The sequence below is a fragment of the Trachypithecus francoisi genome, unplaced genomic scaffold (genome assembly GCF_009764315.1).
Source record: "Trachypithecus francoisi isolate TF-2019V2 unplaced genomic scaffold, Tfra_2.0 Lachesis_group2, whole genome shotgun sequence".
NCBI lineage: Eukaryota > Metazoa > Chordata > Mammalia > Primates > Cercopithecidae > Trachypithecus > Trachypithecus francoisi.
This window is the reverse complement of record NW_022681465.1, coordinates 108212557-108233446: the sequence shown is the minus strand read 5'-3', so window position 1 is coordinate 108233446 and position 20890 is coordinate 108212557. Positions and strand designations below refer to the sequence as shown.

The window sequence follows — 20890 nt, the reverse complement described above, 5'->3', positions numbered from 1 at the left end:
CCGCGGTGTGCCCTCGTCGCGCCCCGGGCTGGCGGGCCAGTACGAGCGGCAGGCCCAGAGCGCGCAGGTCGGGGCGACTCTCAGGTCACGCCAGGGTCACGGCCCGCTTTGGCCCCTGCTCTGCCCATGCCCTAGGAAGATGCTAGCTCAGAGGCACAGAGCTACGCCTTTGAAGCGCGCGGGGCCGACCAAAGGGAAGGAAAGGGGGAGCCTGGAGAAAATCGCAGGGAAGAACTAGAGGGAGCCGGGCCTAGAAGCTCAGGGGGAGGCAGAGGCGGCTGACGCTGCTTTAGCTCCTGCTCCGGGCTAGAGCTGCCAGGGCTGCCGCCGCCGCCTCCTTCAGGCGGGCGCAGGCGGGCGGGCGGGCGGAGTGGGGGACTCTCCGGGCGCTGACATTTGCAGGCTGCCCTCCTGATTGGTCCCCTCGCCGAGCTGCTCACGGGTTCATTCAACTGTTAAGCACCTCCCCGTCTCTCTAAAGGACATTATAATGCAAGAAGCCCCCTTTTTAACCACAAACCGAATTTTCTTTCATTTAGGTGATCTATATATATCTATATCGTATAGCTTATAGCTTATATCTATTTTAAATAACTTAAAGTCGCTAAAATTTGGGGGGGAACAGCTTTCGCCCTGGAGCGGTGCGCGATGCTGTCTCACGCCGACCTCCTGGACGCCAGGCTAGGTGAGTGCGCGCCTCTCGCCCGGGCAGCCAGGAGAAGCCGGGGCAGGAAATTGTCAATTTGTTCCTTATTTTACCTTAATGCGACCTAAATGGACTAATTTCTTTAAAAGTAATTGTGCTGCATTAAAGTTTAATTTGATTTAACATCTCCTTTAAAAAAAAATCTATGGAATATGTAGATCCAAGAAAGGAGTTGGGGAATGTTGTTACTTTTTGTTTTTCTTATTTTTCTCTTCACCCCTCCCCCACCTTTTTTTTTTTTTTTTAAAGGCGATATACCCTGTGATAATTTGTTAGGAGGTGTTTCTCTCTTTTTTTCTCTCCTGTTTGTTTTGATTTGGGATTTCTTTCTCCTTCCGCCGCCCCCGTTTCTCTCCCCACTACCTTCTTCTCTCCTGCTTTTCTAAGTGTGGTGTAATTGTAAATAATCTGGCGTAAAGGAGAAGCTGCTGCCATCAAGGCGGATTTGCTAAGTGTGCTGGTTGAGAAGGAGAGACGCCAAATTCAATCTCACAGTCATCCCCCCACCCCCAGCTTCTGCAAGGGATTCGGCGTTGCCAATGGCTGTGAGGAATGCGACTTTTATTTCTCTAGAAAGAAAAGTTGAAATCTCTGAAGTTTGATTCACAGTTGTCCATAGAGTTCACTCGAGCTTCCTTAATGCTATCTGGGTTGCTTGGCTCTGGGTTTCCGGATTGGGAATCTTTGGTGATGGATGTGATTCCATTTTCCAAACACTTTCTCTGATTTGAGGGGGAGGTGGAGCTGATTTGGGTTGATTTCGGGGGGTGGAAAACTTGAAGGCTTATTCATCTTCCGAAAGTAAGAGGGAATCGGCTGAGGGCCGGAGGTAGAATTCGTCAGGCTGCCGAAGAGCAGGTGCCGAAGCAACCGAGGAATTTAATTTTCTTTCTGTCCCCTGCACCCCTCTGTTCAAACATTTGCTCTCGATTTCCTGGGGCGCCGGGGGTACGTTTTATGGAAGGGATTCAGAGGCATGTTTCATTGCCTGGACTGGGAATGTTTTGTTGTGGGAGAGACGAAAGCTTGCGCTGTTTACTCCGGGAGCCCGCTGCGGAGAGGGCAAGGGGCCGGGATATGTTATTCCAACCCGGCTGTCCAAATTCTGGGGAACCCAGCAGAGTACCCTGGGAATTTCTTCCTTAGGGCAAGCGTGGGTGCGGAGGGGGCAGAGGACGGGTTGAAGGAAGGCTGCGCGGGGAAAACAGCCCCTCCTGGCATCGCCAAGAAAGTAGTGACCGCGATCCCCTTGCCTCCTCAGGTATGAAAGATGCCGCCGAGCTTCTGGGCCACCGGGAGGCGGTGAAGTGTAGGCTGGGCGTGGGGGGCTCCGACCCCGGGGGCCATCCGGGGGACCTGGCGCCCAACTCTGACCCAGTGGAGGGAGCCACTCTGCTGCCCGGGGAGGACATCACCACAGTGGGCTCTACTCCGGCCTCGCTGGCGGTGAGCGCCAAAGACCCGGACAAGCAGCCCGGACCCCAGGGCGGCCCGAACCCCAGCCAAGCCGGCCAGCAGCAGGGACAACAGAAGCAGAAGCGCCACCGGACGCGCTTCACCCCCGCACAGCTCAACGAGTTGGAGAGGAGCTTCGCCAAGACTCACTACCCCGACATCTTTATGCGTGAGGAGCTGGCACTGCGTATCGGGCTGACCGAGTCCCGAGTACAGGTACGCGGGGCTTGGGCTCTGGGACAGAAGGCAAGGACGGGGCGGGAGGATTTGGGTAAAGGGAGCAGGGTCTTCCCTTCCCCTGTCGAGATCCTGGGCTGCGTTCAGGCTGCCTGTGCGTTCCTGTGTCGAGTTATCTCCTTCTCTACCCGGAAACTGGTCCCCATCGCTATCCCCCAATGGACACTCAAGGCCCCTGTCTCCGGCCAGTATAGCGACATCCCGGAAGAAGCTCCTCAAAATCGAAGCCCCGCATTGTCGGGCTACAGGGTTCGCCTCCTCTGCCTGAGAAGGCAACCTCAGCGCCCCCCCGGGCGGCCCAGCCAAGCGAGCACCTCAGCTCCTGCTCGCGTTATTGACAAGTATTACCCTCTAATGGGTTTGCGTTAAGCGTTTGGATAAAAGGAGGAATGCAACAATTATACAGAGAACAAGAGAAAAGAGCAAATAAGGCGAATGGGCGCCTTTTTAAAAAAGTGCTACACCCAGGTTTCACGGCGTGGCTTTATTAAGTATCACCCTCCCTCTGTACTCAGGCGAAATATTCCTAGCTTTGATGTTTGCAAGGGGTTTGAACTTTCGTAGTCTACCAGTGCGCTGGGGGCAGCTGACGGGATTCCCACAGCCGGTGAGCCCTGTTTTGTTTTGGAGTCCTCTAAGGAAGCTGGGGTGGGGGAGGAGGATTGAAGGCTTTCTCTTGTGGATATCCTGTCTGAAGAAGGGGCATTCAAAACGGGAAAGGTTGCAGGTAGTAGAGGAAATCGTTGCTGACCCCTTATTCTCCTCCAACCACTCTCCAAGCTGTAAATTATAAATAACCTAGAAAATCACACCTATAACTTTTCTGAAAACTGGTGAATAAAAGTATAAGCCTAGTGAAACCAAGATTTTTTTTTTCTCTTTTTGAAAGAATGAAGACAACATATCAAATATTTTATGGACAGGTGCCTGGAGGTGAAATTCCAAGCGCGGGTACTTACCCTTGAGCTATCCAGGGTGCTGAAAAATCTTCCTTTGCCGTCTTGGACGGTGGTATTTTCTGTACGATATCCTGGGTGTCATCAACCTGGTCAATTTGTTAAACCAGTGCTACCTACTTTTATAAAATTAACTTTAAGATCTTAGTTACTTTACATATGATCTAAGAAGTAAGCGATGAGAACGTCCGTAATCACAGCGTTGAATATTTCTGTCTCAATTCGGCATTTTAAAGATAGTCTAAACTGAAAAAATAGCCCATGCTTCTGCTCTAATAGCAAATGAATATCATTGGGGATTTAAAATGGTCAAATTAATAAAGTAATACTGATTAACATAATAATTAGCATTTTTATTCAATATAAATCTGGGTGGTTTTGCTAGTGAAAGGCCTAGACTATGGTCCTTTAATATTACACACCGAAAGAGTACTAATTGCATAAATGTAAACATGTATTAGTAATGCTCTTCAAAATTTTTATTTTTCACCTTTTAAAAAAATCTGAAGTTGAGTTTGAACCTTTACATAAATATACAATTTCAATACTTCCATCAACACTGATGACAGTGCTTGCTGGTAGGTTCAACCTTGCAGGTTAGAAATTCATAAATTTGGGGGTTTTGTCCCTTAAGAGAAAGACTATCTATTAATTCTTGTTTTAAAGGGGAAAATGCTGTGTCTTAACGTAGACGTACTGGCAATTAGTTTAAATTAAAATAGAACTTAGAATCACAAATAAAATATAATTGAACAACTGATTTTATGAAAAAAGAAAACGAGGTCTATTAAACTTTATTAGGTCTTCCAAAGGTTAATGACATTCTTTTAACAGAAAAAGTTGTAAATGAAATAAAATATAAGCTATGTAACAGAAAGAGTTATTTTCAAAAAGTACACAAAAGAATGTGCAAGAAGAAAGAGACAAAGTACTCTAATTGTTCCAGCATAATGTTCAAGCAAAGATAATAGCTTGAGCCTGCTGATAGACACAATTTAATAGAATGGCAATTTCAATATTTTTAAAAATAATGTTCCATAGTTTAAAAAGTAATCAGATCAACATAACCTTCTTAATTAACTTTTCAAAATGATTAACATTATGTAATGTAATGCAAAAATAATTTATGGAAAATGTATTTACTTCACAATTCACTGTACCATTGCTCCTTGACCAAATTCAAATTAAATAGTAAATGGTTTATGTTCTTATATGATCAGTACTTCATAGTTTTCTTTATAGTTAACAGATTGCCACATATTCTTTACAGTATGTGGGCCACTGCGCTGATTAAAAATTATCTAAACATTTAATTCATTGCAATTGTATATTTTTAAAGATGCTTTTTGATTCTAGACTAAATTATCCAATATACTTATTTTTATCTTTATTTGGTATATGTCACACTTTGAAGTATTTATTAAAGCATCTCTACTCACACGGAGGCCAATTCCATGTCTGATATCGCTCCTCTTTTCTGGCTAGTGTAATAAAACCATTCCTTTTATAGCATGCCATTATTAGAAACCAATTTCAGAATTATTTATAACCTGGAATGGCTTATTAAGCAGCAATGTGAGAATCATGCAAATTATGTGATCAAATGCAATATAATAAGCATAATCATTAGTCTCTAGCATGGATTAATTAACTTTCAATATTTTATTTACATAAAAACCAAATCAGTGAAATAACTTCTGCACAGTCAGGCTTGCCTTTCAATATTTTATACGAACAAAAATAATGTGCTGTAATTCCATTGACCGTGTCCCCCGGAATGGCCCTGTCACCTGCCACATCTTAATAGGGGGACAAGCTGAGAGTATTTTCTAGTTTTCTAATGGAATGAGAAATTGCATTTTCTTCCTCTCCCAGCACTATTAAAGTGTAATGAATTCGGCCCAGAGTTCACGGCTGGCTGATCGAAATGAACCTGAGATCTAGGCTTTAATACAGCTCCCCAGATTTCCTCCAAAATCTTCACATTAATCATTTGCTGGATTCCAATGAGATCTTCATAAAGCATTTGCTTCAAGGGGGGGAAAAAGTAATATTCTCTCTTTCTCTCCCTCTTTTTTCTATTTCTCAGTCATTTATAGCTGGGGAATTAAATGGGCTATATATTTTAAAATACATTTACAGTATGTCTATATTACTGTAACAGCAGATATCATGAAAGTGGATTTTTAGATTCCAACCTCCATTAGATTCTCACTGTTGTATTAAGCATTTTCCAAGAAGAGCTGCATTTCAAACTGAGTACAAAGTTGGCCCGTGGCTGTGGTTAATATATTTCCTGTAGTTGTCATCTGTGCATTCTAAAAATCTCCCTTAGGTTTTGCCTGCATTTTAATCCGTCATGCTCTAGTTTTCAAGTGGAAACATTCACATTTTAAAAACATATGCATCATAGCTTGGAACAGAGGTGCTCAGACCCCATGCAGATTTTTTTTCCCAGTCCCAGTAAGCCATGAAACATAAAAAAATTTGTAGCCATCATTTGACTACTAACCCTCAAACATAATTGAGCACAATTTTTCGATTATTTCTATAATATTTAGTTCTTTAACAGCTGTTCTTTTCCGCCTGTGCCTGAGCAGATCCTAGATTCAGAAGCCATTCTGGTAGCCGCATTTTCTATTGAAATTCTATTGGGCTATCCCTCTCCCTTTTTCTTTTTTCTGCTCCTTCCCTCACACTCGCTCCCCTCAAACAAACATTTTGGGATTCACTGGCACTTGCAGGTTGTTAGGAACCGGTCTTGATTTTTATAACACACCTTTCAAAACATAATCCGGGTGCGGTGTGTAAGGTATGGGAACCGTTTAGTCACAGACACCGTCCCCAAGTCCAGCCTTGGGTGGGTGCTGCACAGCGACTTGCGGCCTTAGGTCTTCTCGCTGTGCCTTCCTTTCCTCCTGAGAGTTGCTCTCCGCCTAAGACCGCTAACAGCTCAATTGGGTCTCATTGATCCCGTTCACCATCTAGAGCCCTGCTGCCTCATTAATCCGTTGTACCACCAGCTCAGGGGCTGCAACTGGGAAGAGACGAGGCCTGTTTACCCATCGCCGACACTGGGATACGCGGCAATCTGCAAAATGGGGTAGAAACCACAGGAAGAAAGTGGTAGGCGACGGCGCAGGCACGGTAGAAAGGCGAGGGCCAGCCCCAAGTTGGGGGAGTATTCTAGATGGCAACACCGTTCACACTGGTAAGCGTACAGTACGTCTACGCTTGCCTGGGCATGAACACACCACTGAACATTACTGGCTCACCGAGACCGAGGGCAGGTATGTCCATACCCCTGATACTTTAGCTTGCAGAGTAAACACTAAATAGGTTAGATTAATGGATGCACAACGTTTTTTGCCACGGATATGGTGGTCAAATTGCGTTAGCCAAATTCTAAGAGGAAACTCAGTACTTGAGTTGTGTCCCACATCATTTATATTTAGGCAGAGTAAACTCCAGATGACTAGATTTTAAACTGCAAGTCTTCCAAGCAGGCTTGCTGGCAAATTATTATTATTATTATTGTCATTTTAAAAGATCACATTCAAATAGGGGGAGATGGGAGTTATCTTGGATTGGCAGCTTATGTGATATCTTTCAGGCAGAACTCTTCTTCTGTGCTAGAGGGCTTGATAAGCCTAGGCAAATTAGCCTGGCAGGGTCTGTAACTCCTGGGCTACTGTTAAAAAAAAAGAGAGAGAATAGGAAGGCTATTTTCATTTGGAGTATATTTTATCCAACTCATTTCCCTGAAAAAGGACGTTTGGGTTTGTCTGAGCAAAATTAAATTTGATTCATACATCTCGTGGTGAAATGTGACATCCTTAATTCGTATTGGTCCGAAAATTTGTTTTTATAGATGAAATGGGGGCGACTTGAGGGAATTGGAGGCCTTGTTACTTGAGACCCTTAGTAAGTTCCTGAAAGGAATAGACTTGGCTGGGCGTGGTGGCTCACGCCTGTAATCCTAGCATTTGGGACTCCGAGGCGGATGGATCACGAGGTCAGGAGTTCAAGACCAGCCTGGCCAACATGGTGAAACCCCGTCTTCAGTAAAAGTACAAAAATTATCTGGGCACGGTGGCGCGTTCCTGTAATCCTAGCTACTCGGGAGGCTGAGGCAGGAGAATTGCTTGAGCCGGGACCCGGGAAGCGGAGGTTGCAGTGAGCCGAGATCGCGCCACTGCACTCCAGCCTGGGCTATAGCGCGAGACTCCGTCTCAAAAAAAAAAAAAAAAAAAAAAACCGGCTTGAAGGCTCCAGGGGCTCAGTGAGCTGCGGTAACTTGTTCCAGCACACTCGTACAGCCCAGAAAAAGGTGTCCATATAGTGGTTTGGGAATGAGGCACGGAGAGTTGTGGCAGTAGCACCAAGCAGTATGGGAGGAATCGGAAGTCATGGTGGTGACCCAAACAACACTGTAGCTCAGTGGCGCGCACTTTCCCACGCAGATCACTGTATTAACCTCTCCGCTCTGTCAACCGTGACGTTAGGGGTTTTCCTTTGTCTTTCGATTTTGAAACTATGTCATCCACGGCCCGTCATCAATTTCCAAATTTCCAGCGTTTCTGAAAATTCTATAGCCCATCAGTGTTATAAGGCATGCTATTAAGCCACATGGGTACACATGTTTATCTTCATTTGTACACCTGTGGGTCGAGCTTTGACACATGCCTGACTGCAGACCTGTGAATGTGTGCAATGCACAGAATGTGCAGGGGCGTGGTGAAGACTGCACACGTTTGGTGTGTTTGCACAGTGCGTAAACGCTCCGGGGCACGAGCTCTCAGGAGCGCGGGACTCCGCGCTTGGTGAGTGCAGGGGGCGCCAGCTGGCAGGAGTTGGTGGGGAGCCACAGTCTCCGGCTGGATATGGGGGCTTGTCGGGCCGGTGGCACTTGTTCCTTCCAGGGCAGAGCGGCTGTATCCGAGACGGGTTTCTGGGGCTTAAGCTCCAACTCCCCAGCCGCCGGGCCGGTTAATAGCGCCCTGTCTGTCTCCCGCCCCGCCCGCTCCAGGTCTGGTTCCAGAACCGGCGCGCCAAATGGAAGAAGCGCAAGAAGACGACCAACGTGTTCCGCGCGCCCGGCACACTGCTCCCCACGCCAGGCCTGCCTCAGTTTCCGTCGGCTGCCGCCGCCGCTGCCGCCGCCATGGGCGACAGCCTGTGCTCTTTCCACGCCAACGACACCCGCTGGGCGGCGGCCGCCATGCCGGGCGTGTCACAGCTGCCTCTGCCGCCGGCGCTGGGCAGGCAGCAGGCCATGGCGCAGTCGCTGTCCCAGTGCAGCCTGGCAGCCGGGCCGCCGCCCAACTCCATGGGCCTGTCCAACAGTCTGGCGGGTTCCAACGGCGCGGGGCTGCAGTCGCACCTCTACCAGCCCGCCTTCCCCGGCATGGTGCCCGCCTCCCTCCCCGGCCCCAGCAACGTCTCCGGTTCGCCCCAGCTCTGCAGCTCCCCGGACAGCAGCGACGTGTGGCGGGGCACGAGCATCGCCTCCCTCCGCCGCAAGGCGCTAGAGCACACAGTCTCTATGAGCTTCACTTAATGCAGCCGCGCCCCGGCCCGCTCCGCCCCCAGCACAGCCCCCGGGGCCGCCCCGAGGCCCATCCGGCGCGCGCCCGGACCCCGGCGCCCTGCCCCGCCCCGCCCCGGCCTCCACCCTGTCTCGTTTCGTCCTTGCCTCTCTCCTCCATTCGCTTGGGCTCAACCCAAGCCCTAGCCCGCGAGGCCTCCCCTCCACCTGATTTCGCTCGCCCGCGGTCCCCCGTCTCCCGGCCGCCCCTCTTTCCTTCCCACCCAGCTGCGCCCCCGGCCCGGTCTCCAGCGCCTCAGCCCACCCTTCCCGCCACCCCGGCCTCCCCTCTCGCGCTAGCCGTGCTCGCGCCCTCCTCCCGGCTGACTGGCGGCGTTCCCACCCACACCTTCGACGCGACGCCTACGGCCTCCCTCGCCCGCCGTCTCCCCTCTGGTCCCGTCTTTCCCCACACTTCACGCCCCTCCTCCCGCGCCTGGCAAAAAGCATCCTTCCCGCCATTTTACGTACCAGGGAGTCGACTCAGGATCTGAAATCAGACACCAATGGACTGGTTTGTGGGCAGAAACACACACACTCGCACTCTCGCTCACGCTCAGACGCTACACACACGCGCGCATAGACACGGTGCACCTAGGTCACACACGGACGTGTTCAAGGGACAGCACAATGTTAGGGATTTTTGTCTTAAAGGAGGACAAGCATCTGCTACCAACCGCCTCATCTGAGGGCCCAACTGATATAATTTGATTTATCCTTGTACTTTCCGAGATCCTGTCTTTCTTTCCTCTCCCACCACCCTACCCTTGCCCAGTCCACCCAGTCACATCCGTGCAGCCCTCTCTTGGCTTGCAAGAGAACGCTTTTATTTTTATTTTATCTTATTTTTATTTTATTAAGCACAACTGTGTGAGGGTGTAGAAGGGAAGGCTTCTCAGGAGTAACGTGACAGTGGATTGGGTGGCTGGAGTAGACTAAAGCAGTCATGTGATGAGGAAGAGGTGATCTGACCCATTTTGATAAGTCTTTATAAGGAAGAATAAAATAAACGTGTAAGCAAAGTTTTCTTTTGTAAAAGCAAAAGCCACATCTCTTTTCTGGATCCTTCAGGACTGGGGTTTGTTTGCTTCCTTTTCCGTTTCTCTCTTCTCGCTGCTCTGTGCCCTTGGTTGTTTTGTGGTGGTCCTGTCGTCCCTCGTGCCCCTCGGCCACCTGCTGGCCGCCGATGGGGGCATTCGGACATCTACAACCCTGCAACTTTGTACAGAGAAACACAATCAGCTCTTTCTGCATGTGCTGGTCAAATCCAAACCCAGAGAACAGAAGCGCTTTCTAAGAATGAACAAACATGTGAAATAGGATGTTTTGTGTAGATAAAGCATTCTTGTTACATACTGGTCAATTTGTGATATGTTTTAACTTAATGTCTGTGCTTATTTATGGAATTCGGTTTTCTTAATAAATGTTTGAGCTAATATAAAGCATATTATTTGACTTTTCCGGACAAGTTTATATCAAGTTAAATGTAAATGGATAAAATAAAATCATTTTCAATATGTGATACAGAGAATGATGGGTTTTGGTGTGACCTTGAACGGCGGGAGGGTTCTCCTGGGGGGAGGGGAGGGGCCAGTCTTGGGAATGGTTATATTCGCTGCAGTTGCCTGTGTCCCGGCGTCCGGGACGCGTGGGCCCTTCGCCCTGCACTGGGCTTGGGTTCGGTTTCTGGGCTGCACGTTGAGGTCTCCGCGACGGGGCGGCGTGCTGGCAGCGTGTTGGGGCGCCGCTAGCGCCCCACGCGAGCTCTGAGCCTCCCGAGTCTTCCGGGCCAACCCAGGTTTCCGAGGCCCAGGTGGGGCTCCGAGCGTCGCTGCTAGCGCGAAACGCAGGGCGCTAGAGTTTCTCGGATGAACGGTGTCCCTGGGGCAGTGGCGCGGAGGGCGCCCCTCGCGGGCTGCGTGCGCGTGATGGGGAGGCGGCGGGTGCGAGGGGACCACAATTGGCACCCTCGGCTTTCCGAGCCTGGAGCTCTGCTCTCGGGCGCCGCCCCAGCCGCGTCCGGCCCCAGGTACGCGGTGGAAGCGAGGCCGCGGCTCTTGCCTGCCCCGCGGCCTAGGCCTCCTTCCTTGGGGCTTTCCCTAAGGCAACGGCGCCCCTTCACGTCCCCAGACCCGGGCTCCGCTTCAGATACCCGGGGCCACACAAGTAAGGGGCAAACGCGCTTCTCCCGAAGAGGCGTGTCCAGGACGACCCGCGCCTACAGGGCTCCCCCAACTCCGGGGCTGCTCTGGTTTCCTCGGGGTCCCTGCTGGCTACCTACTAACCTCGACTTCAGCCACGTGCTCAGGGGACTGCCCCAAAGGAGTAGGAAAAAAATGCTGTTTCTTCAGTCGGGTCGGCCGAGGGGAAGGTTGCAATGTGTTTTAAACTTGGAGGCAAATCGATATCACAGGCTTCCTTGGGAAGGCTAACCGAAATCAATCTTGTGGTTTGAAATTTAATGGTCATTATAGGCATTGAGAAGACACCCCTTTTCCCACGGGAAGACTTCTCATTTGGTTGCCTCAGAGCGTAAACCGTAAAAAACACCCTCGTGCTAAAATACAATACAGCTGGGCTACGCGTGAATTTGAGGAGCTTTTGTAATCGTTATTCAACTAAGAACACAATGGAATCTCCTCAGAGATGAGAACAAAAAGGTATTTTTAATGATAAAGTAAATCTGTTCATGTTACCTTAGGAATTTTAATTAGAGGTAAACTGGTGGGTGGGTTCACAGAATATTACACACACTTTCCTAAAGTTACACACTTTCCTAAAGACTATTTTTAGTACGACATTAAAATGTTAAAGAAGAGAAAACATGCTCATTTTGAATTTCATACAAGAATGGAACATTTCTGTATTTGAGAACTCTTCCAAGAATTTAGCAGTACACAACCACCAACTTTCTAAAATATGAGTTGATGAAAAATACTTTTCCTTGTTTTTACATTTCATCGTATGCTCGCTTGTTTTATGTTAGTGCTCTTTTTAAAAAAAATTGAAATCGTGGATACTGTAATCTCAAGTTACATTTAAGAGATCAGTACAAATTACAGATTGCTTCGCCAGTGCTCATGGAACGTTGTTTATAAGGATGCTAATTTTACAGCTTTTTATGCTGCTATAAAGCATAACTTTATGATGTAGGAATGCAATAAAGGATGCTAAATGGAATCTTTAAAAATTGTATTTCTCAAAGGCAAGGGAAATGGGATCTTTCATTGGAAAAAAATGGGCCAACTCAGAACACTGATGAAAAGTTGCAAATCAACTCAAGTGATAGATGCTTTCAAACATACTTATATTTCATAATGTAGTGGTTATTTATCAATATTATAATAAAAGTGTAGAGTTTTTCACTTGACCTGACTCTGGGCTAATATTTGTTTCTATAGCAATAGATTTTTGTATTAAGAATCCTGAACATTTTAAAGTCATATATGCCATTAGGTTAAGGGAAGGCAAGCTGGCCTAAATTGTTAAGGTTGACAGTTTAGCAAAGATAAAAAGAGGAGAATAAGAACCTCAGTTACAAGCCTGAAAGATTTCTGCTTTTTGAGGGAGAAAAATCTAACAACAGAATAATGCTTCATATTATTTTTTTACTCATCATTAGCAGTAATTCTGACTCAAAATTGTTAAAGATCTAATAATAATTAAGTAAATTTAATAAGAGAATAAAGGCAATAATGTTGAATAGAATCAGAACACAAAGTAGGTAAGTACAACATGCTAGATGTCCTGCCTCTAATAATTGTACTTTTTGCTGAGTAGCCTGTTTGGTATTGAATACTGTCACCATATGCTAGCTGGAAACAATCCATTATGATGTAACCAAAGATTAATTTATTTTAATATCCAAGTTCATCCTTGTCATCTTTATTTTTTCCTCAGTATTGGTACTAAATATCATACATGCCATACAAGTGATGGTATAGTAATGATGTTGCACTGAGCTTACCTTTTGTTGATGATGGAAAAAATATGATATGGGAATGCAACCTGCTGAAGATGATGTTAGATCCTGAATACAAAACAGCATGCAGAGCAATTTGGGTAAATCAAGGTAGATGTGCATATAGACATGCAGAGGAAATACAGAGGAAATTCTAACTTTGGGACAATTTATGTTTGGTGCCCCCAATGACAGCTTTTCCCAAAAATGAAAATGTGTTTTTAATTTATATTGTGGACCTTACATTTAAATTCGTAGGATACAGAAAAAACTTAACCCACAAATATGTGTATTCTAGTAATGGCAGTAGTTAACCTGTCAGTTGAAATAATGTAACCTTCCTTTTCTCCTTTTCATGACATAAAGATAATCTCATCTGAGGGCATTTATGTGAAGAAATAACAGCATGGCATGGTGAAACCACTGGCTCATTAATCCTGGCATCTACTTCCTACAGGGTTCCTTGATTAGTTAGATTCATTCACTGGGCATTTCGGAGTTTTTGATTTGTCACCATTGGCTAGGTTCACTGAGTTCAGGCTAAATTGAGCCAGAAGCAATGTTTATTAGTAATTTTGTAGTACAGGCTACCCTAATAATTCAGCCCAAATATCTCATCTGAAAAATATCCATTCACCCTCACTTCTAATGTGGGTTGCAGCTGTGTTCATAGGGAATTGAAAGAACATAAGTGATTGGGCATGTATTTTCTAAATTATTAATATGATGGCTAATAGCTGTAAACCCATCTTCGTATCCAATGCAGAAATTATGACTTATTTTAAAAATGAAAGCTGCAACAAAGGGGGGCACCCCCTGCCTGGCTTTCTGCTAAGTCTCCTCAGTGCAGAGCTTTTGGTATAGGAACCATGGCCGATTTAGCATGTGGCCATTACAGAGAGACACAGAACAATGCCTTTGGCTTTTTCTGATGTGTACACTATCAAAATAAGGCATGGATTTAGAAGACTTACTAAAACGTGCTATTAAGGAGTTTTGGGTATGAGCTACACATAGGGTCATCTTTTGATTTTGATGATGGCATACGTGCCATACAAGTGATGGCATGGAGACCGCAGTTCACACCCTCAGCCTTCCACGTCCCGCGTTCATGAGTTGTCTGTCTCTAAGCAGGCATAATTAGTTGTTATTACCATTAAGCTGCATCTTCCATCCACATGATCAAATATCCAATATATCTCAGTTTCCATCTTCAGACCCATTTGATTTGAGATAGACTTGTTGCAGTTGCTCACGCTGCCACAATCCCTCTCAGTGCTGTGTTGAAGTAATTCACAATTACCAGGAAATATATAATTAACCCACGTGATATATATAGTATATGTTCTTTGCATCTTTCACTGAACTGTCCTAAGGCTTTATATACTTTTGTTCCTAGTCTTTATTGAATCTATTAAAGATAAACTCAAGGTCAGATTAAGAACTATAGCTGCTCTTTAACACGGAAAAGATTGTGATTTTTATGAAATTAAAAATAAAAATATTAAATTATAAAACAAAACAGATATACTGAAATTAATATAAGTTCTTTTTAGATTTGCTGATTGTGCAATTCTGAATGAGTTAAGTGAAGCTGAACCGGTCTCTCTTTTTGCTACCCTTGCTTTATTAATTATCTTAGTCTATTATCTTAATGCTTAGGTACTCCAACATTGATTTCAAAAATAACATTTTTAGAGGGTGTTATTTCATCACCTCTAGTACCTTACATTTGAACTCCATTTTTTAGTTGACACAGCTCATTATTTCATTTAAATCATGGCACAATTATGAAGTAGATATTTTAACCCTTGTTGTATAGAGGAAGAAATTGAGAGTCACGAAGGCTAAGTAACTTGCCAAAGGTCACATCCCTAGTAAGTGGCAGAGATCACTCTTTAAGTTACATTTTCAGGTCATTAAGCATTACCATTGTGTATGTAATATATAGACATTTCCCTTTCTGTTAAAATATTTTCAGGAAATAAAACTAAATATCTTTACTTAGAAATTTAACAGTCCACCCTTATAATTTAAACAAGGGATACTTTGATAGGACGTGATAACTGCATCAAAATAACACATGGTTTCAAGAGTATAGAAACACTCTCGTCTCCTACAGAACCTCACCCTCTTTCCAGAGGTTAATTCAAGATAGTTCAGCCACCGAGAAGGCTCTTAATCCTGTGAGAAATCTTTATCAATGAAGTCATCTCCTTGTGACACAAGCTCTGAGCTGAGGTGGCAAGAAACTTGTGAAATAGCCCTAGGAATACTTTGAAAGGGGTGTCATTGTAGATGGACAGGAGAGGATCCTTGGGTCTTTTGGTGCTTTTCTTGTCTGACCCTGCAAGATTTTATAGGGAGATACTTTGATGTTGCTTCTGTATATTATTAAAAGAATTACAACTCAGCATAAACTGCATGTCCTTTTTCTGGCCTCCACATATTAGGAATCCATTGCCAAACATAGATCATAAAATCTTAGAATTTGAAGGGACCTTGAAATCATCTCATTCAAATTTCTTGACCACAGTTGTCCCTGTTTTATTTCTCACCAAGTGGACTTGCAGGCTCTGTTTGAATGCAAGGTAGATGTCTTTTATTGGCCTGCCAGCGTCCTTCCTTTCATTGAGCCTAGTCTGTCTTTTGTCTCTTAGTTCTTTCTTCTATAGTCTTACCTCAGGAAGACTACTTTCTTCTATAGTCTTCTATAGTCTTACCTCAGTCTTTCTTCTATTGTCTTACCTTTCTTCTATAGTCTTACCTCAGGAAGGACTTTCTGTCACAGCTCTTACTACTGAAATGATTTTTCTTTTTAGTCTTCTTTTATTAATATCAGTCAGTGTAATAGCCCTAGGCTATGCTATGGTACCAGATAAAATTCATCTCTCTGGCTTAACACAACCAGGAATTTTTTTTTTTTTTCTTGCTCACACAAATGTCACTGTGAGTAAAGCAAATCTCTAGGAGAGCTGTTCTTCATGTGGTGACCCAGTGATCCAAGCAGGTTTCATGTTGTGACTTAATCACCCCATTATGGGGTTTCCGTGGTCTTTGTGGGAGGAAGAACAAACTAGAAGTTTAAACTGGTTCTTTATGCTTTGGTCCAGAAACTTCTACTCATGGTCCAGTACCTGAGAAATCATTACAAGGCTTCCCCTAATTGCAGGAGGACTGGCAAATGTGTAACACATGAATAGCCAGTGAATGGAACATATCTCTGCCATAATCTTATTTTCTCGGTGATAAACACTCTTAGTTTCCTCATTTAACATGTTTTTCCTACTTATATATAAATCAACAATTTTTTTTTTGTGCTTGTTGGCAAAGCATGTAGGTAGGGGTACCAGAGAAATATATAACATCCAAGCTCTTCAAGGAGCTTATCATATAATTGGAGAGATAAGACAAATACATTTTAAAAAGAAAATAATATAAGTCAGTTTATAATGGATTGATCAAGTGCTAAGTACTCTGATCTATATCTCACATGCAATGGAAACTCAGAGAAGCAGGAGATTGCTGTGGGTAGAATTCCTGGCCAGGCTTCCCAGAGGAACTGGGTCTTATAGGATAAGAAGGTCACCCTTTAGGATTTTATTCTCCACTTTTGTTTTATTCTGTTGGAATCATTTTGACCTTTCCTTGTGGCTCTCATTTTCAGATCTATAAAGTATGTTCCTTGTGTTTATATATATCCTTACTAAATTCTCCACTAGCCTCTTAAATGTGGAGCCATTAACCAGATTCAAATCTCTAATGACCAAGGCAAAACATGGTGGGCCACTTGCCAGACTCACTTTAATGGCCATTCATGATCTGATAGAGTTTTAGTATCACTGATATTCCCCAAATGGATACATTTGAGCAACATAATTCCCCAATATCTAGCATAGACTCTGACACATATTAGGTGCTCAATAGATGCTTATAAAGTTGAATTTAGGTCAGATGTGTTGGTGTTAAAGCTCCCAGCTTATTGCACTTGCTCTGATCTATTATCATAGTGGGGTAGTTACCAATTAAAAATACGTATCATAAAGGGCTTACATCATTATTAAGGTAAAAAATAAATCACTCCTGACAAGCAAGATAATGTTTTTATTCCCACAAAAAGAGATCATCCTTGTCCTCTGATGAGCACAGTGCTCACTTGGAGTAAACTAGTCACCCATGGGAAGCTAATTACCTTTTCCAAAGAACTGGGGTACCATGTAATGTCTTCGAAAAGGCAATTTAGTGAATGATGCCCTGTTATCTTGGAAGAGTTAATATGCCACTTTTAGAAACTCCAGTGACTGGATTGTCTCACACAATGGAGGGAGGAGCACACACTTGCCAGGAAACCGACTATCTTAGATTTCCCTGTTGGAAGACTTAAGAGCTTCATTTTCATTTTAAACCTAGTGGTTTCTTTGAGAACTGGTTGTATGTCATAAGCCATTTTAGATTTGAAGAGTGATGATGAGAATTTTCTCCTTAGGCAGAAGAACTCCAGAGGAAGACCTTGAGCTTCTGATGGGCTTGTTTTGGGTTCAGGTTAGGAGAGTGCTGCTTCTCAGGGAGGTAGATTGTTTGTTTATTAGTTATAGAAAACAATCCTTGTCCAGTCATGACTCTGCTATATTTGGGGACCCAGAAGAAATGCATGGTTTGGAAAACATATAGTCCTTGGTCGGCCATTACCTGTGTTCTTAGTTCAGTCACTTAGCAGCTGTGCACTTCCATTTCCTCATCTAATATCTGAAGTTATTTCCCATTGCTGACCATTTCTAGTAATGATTAACTCAACATTGTTGACTAGTGTGGGGTAACTCAGTTTAAACCTAATCAAATGCCTGGACTGGTCTTTGTCTAATCTGTTTCTTTTTAAGACATTGTCCCTTTTTTTTTTTTTTTTTTTAAATCTGGAGACAGGGGCTCTGACTCTGAGTCAAGTCAGCATTGTGTTAAGGTGGTGAAAAGGTAAGCTCATAATATCAATGCTCTGCTGAAGAGTTGCTGCCACTGACAACATCATTAGCCTCCTTGTGATAGGACCCAGGGAAGGGATTGGGACTGTGTAGGAATTGTTTTCCAGTGTAGGAAAGAAAGAGTGGAACATGCAAGGATATAACTTCTTATAGATAAATGTGGCCATGCAAAAGAATCTTCATTCCTATCCTTAAAGAATTAGTGCCATGGGGTTTGTATACCATCTAACTGAAAGGGAGAAATTAGAAAATAGACAACCTAGACATATATTCATACAGGAAGCACTCAGTAAATTTTGGTTGGATTAATTTGGTTCAGATAGTACCAGTTTCTTGTGTAAACTTAGTGGAACAAATGGCCAACGACTTAGAAGCCTGAGGGGGCAGTTCCAGCATATTTATTTCGTTGCCAGGGCAATGCCAGGTGTTTGTGACCACATGGGAGAATGAAAAGAATGGGCAGCCTAGTGGCTGCTCAGGTGAGCGCAGGTACACAGACTAGGAAGTATCTCTGCTCCTAACCTCTCTTTATGTACACATGAAGGCTAATTGTTCAAGTCCAGGGGAAACTGGTGAGGTATGTGAAGTTTTTGTTGAGCCTTCTGCTTTCTTCATCCCCCAATATTTTCAGGGTCATAGGACTTTATCTTTCAAATTCTTTTCCCGTATTAAAACAGGAAATTAGCTGGGATCATTTACATTTTGACTAAATAGACTTACAGCAATATGCTAACTTTCTATTTTAAAGTTTTTAATTTTAGTATAGAAAGAATGTTTTTATCTTAATTCATTAAAAGAACTTGTAAGCAGTAGGAGGCAAGTAAGGGTGATGTTGTGTGTAGAGTTTGCACAGGGGCGTTCTGCAGTTTAAGGAAATTACACCACACCTGAGAGGAATCTACTTCAATTGTTTGGGAATGCTCAAGGAGCTGGAGCAAAAGGAGTGAAGAAAATATTCTTTATTTGGGAGGTGGGAACACAGGTGTTTGTTTTCTTATTCTTTACACTGTATATTATATATGCTTATTTCTTGGACATATTTCACAATAAGATAAGAAAAAAGTACCAGAAGTTCCTCTTTCCCCTGGGGTCCCCTCTTTAAACATCATCTTTACTAGAGTGATAGCCTACAGGTTCCCCGAGGGATTGATTCCCTCACAGCTGCTGAGTATACAGAGGCACCTTTTGGCATTGCTGACTTCCATGCGAAGCCCTGGGCTCCAGAGTCACCTCTGTTTCCTGGCAGTAGGACTACCTAACCCTTGTTAAAAACAAAACAAAACACCCCTTTTCCTTTCTGAGCTCTAGTCCTCTGCTTTAAACTTCCCAGAGTTCATTCTTACTGTGTAATATCCTGCCCTGAGTTTTCTTCTTCCTTCCCTATGGTAACCCTGTTGTTCCCTCTAGACAGGTAGTCCTCATCCTCCTGGCCCCCAATCTCCACTGCATCAGAGACACCTGGACTTGGAGTCAGGTCTGGGGAGAAGCAGCAGCTGGACATGTTGCTCAAGCACCTCTCAGATAATAGAGGTGAGGGTAAGAGGGAAAATTGGGGGGTTTCCGGGGTGTAATACAGGAAAGTCTGCCCTGGAACACAGGGATAGGTTGAGAAAATAAAACCCGAGTGTGGGGAGAATCAGATTCAGGACTTTTGTTTCTTAGTTTGTGTGTATTGATGATGATTTTAGCTATTTTTCTGGCCTGAATGCATGGTACCTAATGGTTATTAGATGGCAAAAATTATTTGTTGAATAAATGATCCTGGAATGGTGTGAGGGAAATGCAATATCGACTTTGACTTTAGGTACCAGAAAAGTGAGAGAGGAATCAAATTATTTTCCATGTAAAAGTAAAAATCATATTGATATGAGCTGCTTATATAATCACCATGAAGCAATTACCATGAAGCAGTTATATGTAAAATAAAATACTTCCAAATGAACTTTAAGTTCTATTTTGTAACAGTAGTAAATTCTACTAGTGTCAGGTAGGCTGTATCAAGGTGTAGAAAGGGAGGTTACTGGTCACGTAATCTTACTGTTGCTGGTTAAATTCTTCACGCAAATTATAGACCAAATTGTCATTTATCATAGCTTACGGACAGGATGCACACCTCCTTCTGTGGGATCCCATTTCTTCTAAAACATCCTTATATCACACTGAAATCATCCCCCTTCTGGCTTATCCTTGATGTCCCACAAAGCAAGTCTTCAACCTTTATTGCTTGACAGGTCCTCACATGTTTAAGGGCAGCTTTTCCGGTCCCCCTTCTTTATTAAATTCTGTGAAACAATAAGGGGCTATGGTCATAGGCACGAAAGTTCCCCCAAGTCATCAAAAAACTTGTTTAGGCTGGGTGTGGTGGCTCAAGCCTGTAATCCCAGCACTTCAGGAGGCCGAGGCAGGTGGATCACTTGAGGTCAGGGGCTCAAGACCAGCCTGGCCAACATGGTGAAACCCCATCTCTACTAAAAATACAAAAATCAGCCAGGCATGGTGGTGTGTACCTGTAATCGCAGCTGCTTGGGAGGCTGAGGCAGGAGAATCACTTGAACTCAGGAGGTGTAGGTTGCAATGAGCTGAGATCGCGCCACTGCACTCTAGTCTGGGCAACAAAGTGAAACTCCATCTCAAAAAAAAAAAAACTTGTTTAGTCATCTTTATTAAATAGAAGACAGATTTTATCCATAAAGAGCATCAGAGTGTTCATACCCTTTTTCCTATACCAGACATTTGGAGCAAGTTATTCTTTTAAAACAGTATTTCTCAGGCTCTGGGAATGGGGCTTAGGAATCTCATTTTATAGTTTGAGAACCATTGTTTCAATTGCTTCACCTGTCCAGGGGAATTAAATATGATTGATGCTAACCTCAGGAATGGGTCACATCTGGAAAGCAATGTTGAGCCTTTCTGGCCACTCAGTCAATGGCCTTGGAACAAGGTTAAGCCTTTTACTGACTGAATACTAACATTATTTCTCATTAGCTCTCTTATGCTCACTTACAAGCTTTC

General features: G+C 44.2%; 2 protein-coding genes across 3 annotated transcripts in view; both read left to right on the top strand.

Moving 5' to 3' along the window:
* Positions 1 to 484: 484 nt before the first annotated feature.
* OTP (orthopedia homeobox) lies at positions 485 to 10463 on the top strand. Its single transcript, XM_033178613.1, has 3 exons — positions 485 to 685; positions 1968 to 2377; positions 8384 to 10463. The coding sequence occupies exons 1-3, from the start codon at positions 649 to 651 to the stop codon at positions 8912 to 8914; spliced, it is 978 nt and encodes a 325-aa protein (XP_033034504.1). The 5' UTR covers positions 485 to 648; the 3' UTR covers positions 8915 to 10463.
* A 7938-nt stretch (positions 10464 to 18401) lies between these two features.
* WDR41 (WD repeat domain 41) overlaps positions 18402 to 20890 on the top strand; it is a 199933-nt gene continuing 197444 nt past the window's right edge. For both annotated transcript variants that reach the window (XM_033179933.1, XM_033179930.1), the window contains exons 1-2: positions 18402 to 18455; positions 19286 to 19408. In XM_033179933.1, coding sequence (XP_033035824.1) covers positions 18417 to 18455; positions 19286 to 19408 — 162 coding nt within the window. In that variant the 5' untranslated portion in view covers positions 18402 to 18416. The remainder of the gene's footprint in view (positions 18456 to 19285; positions 19409 to 20890) is intronic.

Bases quoted from the DNA above. Each gene is read 5' to 3' on its own strand.
- OTP (XM_033178613.1), top strand. From the start codon at position 649: ATGCTGTCTCACGCCGACCTCCTGGACGCCAGGCTAG. The intron at 686-1,967 runs GTGAGTGCGCGC...TTGCCTCCTCAG, and splicing joins CCTCCTGGACGCCAGGCTAG to GTATGAAAGATGCCGCCGAG. The intron at 2,378-8,383 runs GTACGCGGGGCT...CGCCCGCTCCAG, and splicing joins TGACCGAGTCCCGAGTACAG to GTCTGGTTCCAGAACCGGCG.